Source organism: Mytilus californianus, unplaced genomic scaffold, assembly GCF_021869535.1.
Source record: "Mytilus californianus isolate M0D057914Y unplaced genomic scaffold, xbMytCali1.0.p SCAF_7, whole genome shotgun sequence".
NCBI lineage: Eukaryota > Metazoa > Mollusca > Bivalvia > Mytilida > Mytilidae > Mytilus > Mytilus californianus.
In genome coordinates, this window is record NW_026262723.1 from 57,668,662 (window position 1) to 57,680,999 (window position 12,338).

General features: G+C 30.7%; 1 protein-coding gene across 2 annotated transcripts in view; it reads right to left on the reverse strand.

Annotated features, from left to right (window-relative positions):
* Window positions 1-12,338, reverse strand: part of LOC127707831 (zinc finger CCHC domain-containing protein 7-like) — a 52,578-nt gene that overhangs the window by 31,020 nt on the left and 9,220 nt on the right. For both annotated transcript variants that reach the window (XM_052212584.1, XM_052212583.1), the window contains exons 4-6: window positions 11,360-11,533; window positions 9,481-9,516; window positions 1,989-2,078 (exon numbers count right to left, since the gene is read on the reverse strand). In XM_052212584.1, coding sequence (XP_052068544.1) covers window positions 1,989-2,078; window positions 9,481-9,516; window positions 11,360-11,533 — 300 coding nt within the window. The remainder of the gene's footprint in view (window positions 1-1,988; window positions 2,079-9,480; window positions 9,517-11,359; window positions 11,534-12,338) is intronic.

Consider the following 12,338-nt stretch of genomic DNA (forward strand, 5'->3'; position numbering starts at 1 on the left):
ATGTTTACTGAGTTTGCGCATGGAAAATGGGGATCAACATGGGTTAATTGATGATCTTATTTGAAAGATCGATTTTACTGTTAACTTTTCGGTAGGAAATGGCAGATAAAGATATTAATAGATTTACAAAAGTGGTAAAGCGTATAATTTATAGGAATGCAGAATTAAAAAAAAATGTTTAAAAAAGGAATTAAAACTAAATAACGTAATTTAGATTTGAAGCCATACAGCCTATTTAAGAAATATACTCAGCGAATGAACAATCTCGATTTCTTTTTGTTTTTTTTTGCACTTCCGATTTTTTGAAACCATCTTACTCACAGAATGTAATGGGCGTTATCCTTTCTTTTGTTTTCCTGGCTAAACTTCCGATTTTTACCCAAGTGAAGCCATACATTCTCTCTGGACTGTATTACAATGCAATTGTTTTTCATTGAACTGTTGTAATTGTGTACAAACTTCTGTTCAGATAAATTATTTATTTATTTAAAATCATGAATTTTATTATTAAATTCAATTGTTATCACTATACCAGACTTGAGTTATTTATTCAAAGAAAAGTTGAATCATAGTTTCCCCTTTTTGATCCTCTTATCGTAAACCAGGTGAATACACATTATCTTGTTGTGTATTAGGTAATCACTTACACTCATCCAAACAGCAGCAATTTGAACAATACAAACGATATCTTGTACATGCAATAAGAAACTCAACACAGTTTATTAATTGGTTTACATAACTTTATTTCAAAATGATGAAACATGCCGTAATTATTCCTCTTTTAATTTATGCAAATTTAAAGGGTTATGCATACGACCTCAGTGATGCAATACACAACAACAAAACGTCTCCTCGTGTAGTTTCTAACTCAGAGACATCACTGTTACTGTCAGATCAGGGTACAGTTACACTTGTTTGACCCAATACTTCACAAAAAAGGACTTTACTTGTCCATGTGCAAGACTTGTCACCCTCAGAAAAATGCATTATTGTGCATCACGATATTATTACATCACAAAAAAAAATGACCGAAATGACTTGGGAAAATATCCGGATCCTTGCCCCACAATAAATTAATAATTATAGAATTTCTGTAGTACCTACTCTGGAGGTTAATAAAAGTAACCCTGGAAGTTAACATAAAATAAATGAAAGATAAAAAAAAATAAAAAAGCCTTAATTATGGAAAATAATGAAATATTATACTTGATCATTAATGTATCCTTTTACAGCAAACAGAGCTATATTTAGTGTACCATGTAAAAGAAAGTAGAAACACTTGGTCTCCTTTTTTTAGTTCTCATATATATAGATATGAATACAAAGTTAGACCATCCAGAGGCATAACTGTAACCTCTTCCAGATTTAATAAAGTAAATTACCTATTGAACTATTTATATTAACATACTCAAAGTGCTTATGAATTTTCATGCAGATTTTCCGCAGTGTATTGATGTAAATATTTTGCTTTTTGGGTCAGATTTTTTTACTGATGGAGAAAAAAGTACTCTTTTTGTATTGGTACAGAAATATATATCGAAAAGCAAAAGGTTCACACCATAATATGATAGCTTCATTCATATGTCTTCCTTGCATTTCATTTAGTTTATTGCATTCACTTTTTTTTCTCACATTTCCTTTCTTCTGAAACTACAATATTATAACATATTTTGTATTTACTATTCTTTCTTTATTCAAATTGACAGAGCATGCTCCAAGTATTCATCATGTTATATGACATCATTTTTTTTAGACAGATTAAAATAAGCAATGTTGCTTGTGTCTTGATTCTATTGTATAATGCATTATCTTATATAGATCATGATTTGATTTATTGAAAAAAAAAAAAATATTGTTTAAACCAACCATTTGCCCATATAAATTTTTTAGATGCTCAATAAGTAAGTAAAATGCATATCCTTTGGATAACAATCATAACAATGATAACACAGCATGCACAATGATAATCAAACTTTAGATAAACTTACATGATCAAAATGGTCATCCCCTCCACAATTTGGACAATGTTTCAATGGGTTTTCATTATCTTTACCTCTTATCAATGGACCATGAACAGTCTGAAATCAGTAAAATCACAACTTAAATTGTAAAATCAGTTAAATCACAAATATGATTAAAAAAAATACAAAAGAACAGTGTTCCAATGTCCCCCGCCCAAGCACATATTTTATCTGTCCAAGGGCATGTTAGATTATATCAAAAGTATTGAGATAAAAAAAACATTCTTATTCAAATTAAATATACCACTAGACAATCTCTCATTTAAAGCATATCTTCATAACATTCCATTGCTTAACTTAGCATAGATCACATCATGAGTATAGAAACAAACATGTAATTACCTCCCATGTTTTGTCATGTTATCATTAAACATCCACATCACTTTTTAATTACACAATAAAGAGAAAAAGAAACGAAAAACATCATACATATCTAATTATCTTTCAAACATTGAATATTTTGGGTAAAATATTGATGAAAGCAAAGGTCAATATGCCAGTTTTCTAAACAGGAAAAAAACCATTTGGCAAAATTCCTCTGTAAATATCTGACTATTTATACATCTCAGCCTCTGTATCTACTGAGGTCTGCTGCCATTGGAAACTTGTTATTTACTGAACTGATTTATATGGAAACTTTAAGTTGACTTACTCTCCAATGGTGAACTTTGACCTCTTTTGCTTCAGAAAATAAAATGAGTGGGCATTATTCTGTATGTGGGTGATTATTTTACTTAAACTTATACATGCAGATATAGGAAAAGATCAAAGAGCTATTTATCATTATCTATTTTACCATACAATAACTAAATAATGTAAATCAACTTTTAACTTCAAACTCAAACACTTTTTGTTTGACAAAGTGTGTTAGTATTCTATATTAAATGTATTAATACATTTTCCCTTGATGTAATATGATTTCTAAATGACAAAAAGGGGGAGGGGGCTGAGGGTATAGGAATAAAACCACCGATGCATGTCCCAATTGCTTTCTATGTTAAATTCTGCAATTTCAAATATTCAGACAGTCATTTCATGTCCATGCAATGAATTATCCTGGCTTCAGCTGAAAAGTTAACATAACTTTAATTGCATTTAAGGTGACACTGGTTCCTGGTATTTTATAAGTACTAAACCAGGTGTATCTGATCTGAGAAACAGACAGACGAAATATGCTCTCCTATTTCAATTTCTTAATTTTTTTCTATTATCTAAAATAAACATTCGTTGCCAATGGGTTCTATAATGATGATCCCAGCCTTTAAGCTTTCCTTTGAAACATTACACAAAATGTTAACAGCTATGCATAGGAACTTTTTTGTTTTAAATAGTTACTATTTTTTAAAATGTTATTCAGACTTCTAACAGAGTCCAAATTTATTGGGTCCATACCCATACACAAACATGCTGATGGAATTTCCAATATTTTTAGCGCAGGACGTTTGCGCTATTTTATAGGACATTTGCGTTTTTTCAATGGACATTTGAGCTTCAATTTATAGGTCATATGTGCTTTTTAAAAAAAGGAAATTTGCACTTCTAATGAGTATGACTTCCCTCCTATTTATTCCGGGCTTTGGACCCGTAGGATTGACATATACATTTTTTTTCTTTACTAGTCTATAACTTTAAACTCTATGTCAATGTGAACTAACTAACCACAAATGTAAGTTGAATTTATTTACATAATGATTACAACTCATTAAAATTACAGGTAGACGACTATAGATAAAAAGTGCAAATGTCTGGTCAATCTAATACAGGTGTATCAAAATTTAAAGCACAAATGTCCATAGTGTTTGGAGCGCAAATGTCCTATCATGTAACAGGTAAAAAAGCGCAAACGTCCTGTTCCCCAAATTTTTTAATAGGGTGCCATTTCAGGGAGTTTGTATGTAAATTAGTAGTAATGGATATTTCAATGGGTCATAAATTTTAATTTTCTGATTAGAAGTGTGTAAATACTGTGCAGTTTCCTTATATCTAATTCATTTGAATGATGACATGTGGCTAACATCTTTTTCTCTATTAATTCTAAGCTGATCTATACTTTCCCTTTTGATCCATTCCTAATCACATCATGAGTATAGTAACAAACATGTAATTACCTCCCATGTTTTGTCATGTTATCATTAAACGTCAACATCACTTTTCAATAACGATATGAAATAAAATTGAAATAAAAAATATCAAAATTATCTAATTATCTTTCCAACATTGATTTTTTGGGTAAACTATTGACGAGAGCAAAGGTCAATATGCCAGTTTTCTAACTAGGTAATACCGTAAGGCAAAATTCCTCTGTAAATATCTGACTATTTATACATCTCAGCCTCTGTATCTACTGAGGTCTGCTGCCACTGGAAACTTGATATTCACTGAACTGATTTACATGGAAACTTTATGTTGACTTACTCTCCAATGGTGAACTTTGACCTCTTTTGTTTCATAAAATGAATTACTTTGTTTGCTTCTAAATATTTTACTAAAATGAGGGAAAAGATCAAAATCTGAATAAACTATAAAAGTAATCAACCTTTATATAATATTACTTGAAAAAGTGTGGTAGTATTCTTTACATATAAATACATTTTCCCTTAAAGTCATATGATTTTTAGATCACAAAAATGATGCAAAATGTGATGGGGTGCAGAAGGTATAGTAATATATCCACTAACTAATTCATGGCCCTATTACTTCCTATGTTAAATTCTGAAATTTCGAACAATCACAGCTATTTGTTATAAGTTAAATAAATATGACAATCATTCCATATCTAAATAATACCTTATCCTGGTAATAGATCTGTGTTTTACTCCAGTTTTGGCTACATGTGCTGTTCTTATCTAACAAGTCATGCATATTCAATAGCTATGTAGGTGTGTCAAAATAACCAGCCAGTACACACTGTTATAATTTCATTAACCAGTATTAAAAAGATAAATATAACATTGGCTTATAAAGTTATAAAGTCAATGTACCTAAAATTACATGTTGGATAGCAATGGTTCCAGGTAGTTAGAATTACAAAATCAGGTTCATCTGATTTAGAAACAGACAAAATATGCCCCCCCCCCCCCCTTTCCCCTTCCCCCCTAATTTCATTTTCATAATTAAAATAAACTTCAAAAGGTGCTAAAATTATCCCCAGTCCCTCTTTCATTTCTACCAGCATTATCCAAATATTTTACATATTTTAAAAGTTACAACTATGCATAGGAACTATTTTGTTTTTAATATGTACTACATTTTAATATGTCCTTTCTGACAGGACCCAAATTAATGGTTCTTTACCTATATACACAAACAAGCATTTTGTCATGTTATGTCAAGTATATCAATGGGTGTCATTTCAGGGAGGTAATATTTAAATGGGTAGTAACGAATGTTTCAATGGATCACAAATTTAAATCTTCTGATTAGATGTGTGTTTATACTATGCACCTCTCCTTTTATCTAATTAGTATGAATAATCACATGTGGTTAACATCTTTTTCTCTTATTATCATTCTGAATCACATTGTAGGTACAGAAACAAAATTGTAATTACCTCCCATGTTTTGCCATGCTATCATTAAAAAACATTATCCCTTTTCAAAAACCAAATAAAAAGAAATTGAAATAAAAATATACAATTTATCTAATAATGTAACAACAAGTTGTTCTGGGTAAAAATTTAGTTTACAACTAAGGACATTTTGTCAGATTTCTAACCCGGTAATACCATAAGGCAAAATTCCTCTGTAAATATCTGACTATTTATACATCTCAGCCTCCATTTCTACTGAGGTCTGCTGCCATTGGAAATTTGTTATTTACTGAACTGATTTATATGGAAACTTTATGTTGACTTACTCTCCAATGGTGACCTTTGACCTCTTTTGTTTCATGAAATAGATTATGTTTCATTTTGTATGCTGATAAAGTATACAATAAAATATTAAAGTAAATCAGCTCTTCACCATCAAACACAAATGGCTTTTGACATGTGTGGCACTATGAAATATTTTCCCTTAACATTACATTTTTTTAAGGGGAGGTGGCCTCCTCTCTTCCTAATTGAAGGTATAGGAATAGTTGCACAAGAACAGAACATAGATATTTATTGAATACCTAATCCAAGGATTCAAATATAGAAAAATATTCAACATGTGAGAGAAGAACACATTAATTCAGGAATGCAGTAGTGCATGCGTCAATTATCAGTGTTGTTTTGGTCACAAGTTGAAAATTTTTCTATATTTCATTTCTTTGATTAGTTATTCTTTTAATACATTGACCACGGACTTTCAAATGGAAAGGAACTATATCTTTTTTCTGCACAACCTTAAATGTTTTGATGCAACGTCCTCGACAACACCCATTGTTGTATGACGTCAGAGAAGTGAAATTATCAGGTTTATTTCACATGAGAAATTATCTGTTCTTACTTCACTGTAAAATCACACTAATTCACTGCAACCAATGTAATAACAAAATTCAGAATCAAACTTGACCTGTATTTTATGTTTCATAAAACTGAGTTCAAATTTCAACCCATTTTTTAAAACTCTACTTTCATTATCACCTGCGAATCAACCTTTCTGAGGTAACCAAGGAGAATACTTTTTAAATTAATACATGTATCAGGAAAACAGATGTAAGGACATGTGCATCATTATATACCCCCATACCCAAACCCTTTTTAAGCCAGGGGTAAAAAAACCTCTGCCATGGTAAGAGGAAAAATTAAGTTAAAAACCAAAGTTCTAACCAAATCAGAGCTAAATGGTCAATCTTGATTAGGAGCTGGAGTGTCTAGTAAGAGTGGTGCTACAATCTGATTTACATTGTCCATCATATGAGCAACAATACTGTTTACATACTCATAACTTGGATAATGTTCTAGAATTCTCATTTCGTACCATAAGATGAGCAAGTTAGAAAACAAAATAGAATGGAAAAGCTGAGCATTGAGCTTTAAGTTATTGTAGACTTTCCCTCATAAAGACCAAATTTTCAGATATTCTATAATTATTATAAAATAAAAATGCACTCCGCCTGGATCAGCTGGATACGACCGCAGAGGTTGAACAAGTATGGAAACAATATTCAAGCTTGATACAGCTGTAAATTTGGATAGTGATTAAATTTTTGACACATTATAGATTTCTGACACAGAATAAATATGGCCAAAATTAAAAATCTGAATTCATAGTTAGATTCAGCATATCATAGAACCACAAGAATTCAGTTTTTGATGAAATCAAACAAAGTCTAAATTTGAACCCTTTGGACCTCAATGCTGTTGTGCAATACTTAGTAAATCTGTTAACAAACTAAACATAATAATTTACACACCCTGTTTGGTGTGTATCTCTGCCATATCAGTATTTGTTGTATCTTTATATAGATCAGAAATAATTTATGTTAGAACCAGCTTAGCTAGTATTAGAAAAGTCTTGTTTTTGGCCCCTATTTGGCCTCTAGTTTCTTAACGATTAAAGCCACAACCCACAAAATTGGCCCCAAACCTTCTGTGTAAGGTATGGAACCTTGTGGTACAATTTCATAGAGATCCATTGACTAATACTTAAGTATTTGTCCGGAAACCAGAAAAATCTTGTCCCCCTCCCTTTTTGCCCCTAATTCCTGAACGGTTTGAGCCATAACCCCCAAAGTCAAACCCAACCTTCCCTTTGTGGTATGGAACCTTGTGTTTCAATTTCATAGAGATCCATAGACTAATACTTAAGTAAATGTCCATTAACCAGAAAAACCTTGTTTTTCCCTCCTTTTTTTGCCCCTAATTCCTGAACGGTTTGAGCCATAACCCCCAAAGTCAATCCCAACTTTTCCTCTGTGGTATGGAACCTTTAGGTACAATTTCATAGAGATCCATACACTTATACACAATTTATTGTCCGGAAACCAGAAAAATGCCTTTTTTGGCCCCTTTTGGACCCCTAATTCTTAAACAGTTGGGACCATAGGGCAGATTCCATATAAGAAATTGAAATGTCTGTCAAAATGAATAAATAAATAAAAATAATAATTACTGTTATTTTAAAGATAATCTGTGAATGTTTTGAGGAATAATGATGTTAGAAGAAGTTATAAAAATAATTTTTGGATATGATTGTTTCCGTTTAAAGTAGAAATGATTAAAACAAGTTGAAAAAATGCAAAAATTTTGACAGAATTAACTCCCATTTTTTACACAATGTTTATGTGTTGCAATGCTTTATGTTGACACTTGTATACTGGTGTTTACTAGTGTAGTCTGGTAATTCAAACATCCCTGTTCCCAAATTTGTTACTTTTTTTAGTCAAAAACATCTGTGATATATATTTTTTTTCACTTTCAAATATCTTGCTTTATAGCTCAGTGTCTGTCAATAAATCTTATTTCAGGAACATCGCTGTAAAAACTTTCAAAATCATTGTAGGTTCCAATATATGCCAGTTAAAACTGTAAGTCATGCTGTGCACAAGAAAAAACACATGTTGATTCTTTCATTTAACTTTATTCAAGCAATAGTTTTAACTTATATGTTTCCTACATAAGATCTGTCAAACTTGTTTCTTATGTCTGAAACATTTGAATGTGCTAACAGTTAAAGTTCTTTGACCTGTAGTGAAATCTTGTAAGATGTTAGGCTGCAGTATTTTCCAGGAGTTTTAAAAATGACTTTCAACTAGGATTTGATTTCCAATGTCAGTCAAAAAAAAACAAATATATATTGTCTGTCAAAATATCTTATGTATGAAAAATCTTATGTCAGAATCAAGTCTGTCAAAATCTTATGTTAGAAACTCAATTTGTCTGTCAAATCTTATGTCAGAAATAATAAAGTCTGTCAAATCTTATGTCAGAAAAAATAAAGTCTGTCAAATCTTATGTCAGAAATAATAAAGTCTGTCAAATCTTATGTCAGAAAAAATAAAGTCTGTCAAATCTTATGTCAGAAACAATAAAGTCTGTCAAATTTTATGTCAGAAACAATAAAGTCTGTCAAATCTTATGTCAGAAACATAATATTTAAGGCTTCGTTTATTTAAAAAGGATGATGCTCATAATTTTTTTTGGGTCAAATTGTCTTTATCTTTATTAGTAAAGCATGTATTCAAAAACAGAAGTTCATTGCTTATGATTTTTGCCTAATGTGCTTATGGGAGTTGTTTCACTTTCTTATATGGAATCTGCCTTTAAAACCACCAAAATCAATCCCATCCTTCTTTTGTGCTATTGAAACTTGTTCTTAATTTTCATAGAGATTCATTTACTTATACTAAAGTTATTGTCTGGAAACCAAATGTCTTCGGACGACAACGATAGCAATATTGAACGCAATTTTTTTGCAGTCGTATAAAAAAAATACGGGATGGCTGTAAAACAGATTTAAGCCTTGAAATTAAAATGCTTCAGTGAGACTGAAAATGTCAAAGTTAAGAATAAATCCTTTAAAAGAGTACCTACCGTTAGATGAAACTGTCTCCAAATTTCTGGACATTCCTGAAATTACAATCAGATTACACAATATTTTCAAAAAGTCTAAAAATTCATAAGGGGTTCCACAGACCCATGTGTCTCACCTGTCAGTGAAAAAGTGTAATGTTGACTTGAAAAGTAAGTCTATTTATCAATAAAATACAGAATTTAAAAAAAAAATTAAACTTTTTCTTTAGATGCTATTTCATGGTCTTGAAGATTAGTTTCTGTCCAAGTTTCATAACAATCAATGAAGGTTTAGAAATTTATCATGTCATAATCCAAGACTGTCTGTAAATGTTAACTGTAAAAAACAAAGATTATCTATCAGAAAAATACTAAAAATGAAAACCTATTCATTAAAAAACTTCTGCCAAGGTTTCATAAAGCTCCATCTATGAAGGTTTGATAAAGTAATTGATGTGTAACAAATTTTAACCACAGACTGTATCTACTTGTTAACTGTAAAAAAACTAAGTCCATTTATCAGTAAAATACGGAAAAATAAAAATAAATATTTTCAAAAGTTTCGCTATGGATAATGTATTGTGGTCATAAACATGCTACTGTCCAAATTTCATAAAATTCCATGTAGGTTTAACAAAGTTATCATTGCTTAAAAATACTTTAACCACAGACTGAACCTTAATGTAAATGCCATATATATAGAAAATAGTTCTTCATATATTGCTTCATTTAATTATATTACAATATTGTATTTATAATACATGTATGTATTTACTTTACACAATGTTACAGGGTTCTCACTATTGATTTTAAACGGTAAGTCCAGAGACTTGTCATTTTTGGCCATGATGAGTACAATAGTGAGAGGATGAATTGTATAGCTATAGTTTATTAATTCAGTCCATATGACAAAATAGGGCAAACAAATTTAGAACATTTTCAATTTCTTGTTATAAAATGAGGATAGATGTGCTTAGTTGGTACAACATTCTACAATCTTGATGCATCTTTGGACTCACCAGTTTTGAAAATGATGAGTCCAGACAGATTATCATGAGTCCAGGACTTGCCTTAGTGAGAATCCCACTTTACATGGCCATGAAACCAATATAAAAATCTTTGTCAGAAAAAACATCACAATCATAGTGAGATTTTCGTCAATGAATGCAATTTTTCAATTTAATCAAATATATTAATTTACATCAGTTATTTTTTTCTCTTCCTCAAAATTTGTGTATCCCACTTCTCAGAACTTTTTTTTAACCATTCTGCTCTCTCATCTGGTTAAAGACCATTTCCATGGGCCGGCATGGACCTTTTTAACTAGCTGAAATATTTTAAACCATACTGCCTGAACATTTGCTTAATGACCTTATTCATTTATTTTCATTGGTACCAATTTTCATGGATTCAGGAACTAATGTATTTTCATGGATATTGATTTCGTGATTTTGCCAAAGTTTTCATATAAGTCTATAGAAAATGTGTACTTAGTTGAACATTTATTTTTTGTGGTTTATTCAAACCCACGAAATCCATGAAAATTGGGATCCCACTAAAAATAATGAATTCACAGTATTTAAAGTATTTCTCCTCAGTGGGAGGTCATCATAATTTTTCCTCTGACTTTTAACAAAATGCCAGAAAACATTTGAAATCAGTTTGAAATTCACATTCCAAAGACATCACTTGGTCATTCAAAGTATAATAATAAGGTTAATGATGAAACACTTTTTTAATGCCATTTATTTTATAGAGAAAACTGATATCTTCAAATTCTTAGCTAACAGTTATCATTCAAGTCTACTTTTCAGCAATACAACATTCAAATTACCACAAAAAAAGACATGATGGTTAAAAAGCCACACAAAAACTTAACTTGGCATGCTTTTTTACTTACATAAGCTGTATGTCCATACATCTGGCACCGATGGCAGTCTATATATTTAGATCGTCTCGATTTCGTACATTCATTTGTAATATGGCCTGGTACGTTACAGTTAAAACATATAGGATTTTTACAGGTTCTACCAGAATGGCCCTCTTCTCCACATAAATAACATGCCATTACTTTCTACAAAAATGAAATGTAAATTTCCAATATTATAAAGTTTACTCTGACTTCAATCATATCAATTATTAATTAATTAGACTTCAGTCCTACTTTGAATTTTTATCGTAGAATTGATGAATAGTGTGAAAAATATCATTAGCATTATCAACATCTAGCAAAGAAATCCACTCAAACTGGTACTATGGACTGTTTTGAACTTGCAGTCAGGTGTGTGCTTTTGCTCTTTGTTGAGATCTACATATAACTATAACTTTGAAAGGAAAAACAGCAATAAAAGCACGGTTCCTTTTGCTTTTTATTTTATCAAGTACATGTAGGGATTTTGTGTCATGAATGAATACACCATATCCTTTCTTTTCCATTTCCGCTTATTTGCATATGCATTAGAAAGAATATTTTTTTATACAGTACTGGCTTACTTTCAGGAATCAAATCATACTGTAGACCTCTCCTTAATGCTTTATTTGTGTATACACACTCCAGAAAAGAAGCAGCACTAGCTATAGGTATCAGTGATTTTCTAATCAACTTAAAACCAAGTATACTGTATCTGTGTATGAATACAATGGATATTTGCTTGGTGGATAATGTGCAAATATTGTGATACCATGATAACTTTCTAATTAAAAAAGAATATATTAATTAATCTAGAAAGAAATTTCTCTGGAGAATTGTTGGCAATCTTAAATATTTGAAACTTAAAAGACAAAAAAAAGAAACATGGTATTGCAAATAAGTAGTACATATTTTACAATCTGTTTCTTCAAACTCTGTTCTTTCTAGAAATATATGAGATTTCCTCAGG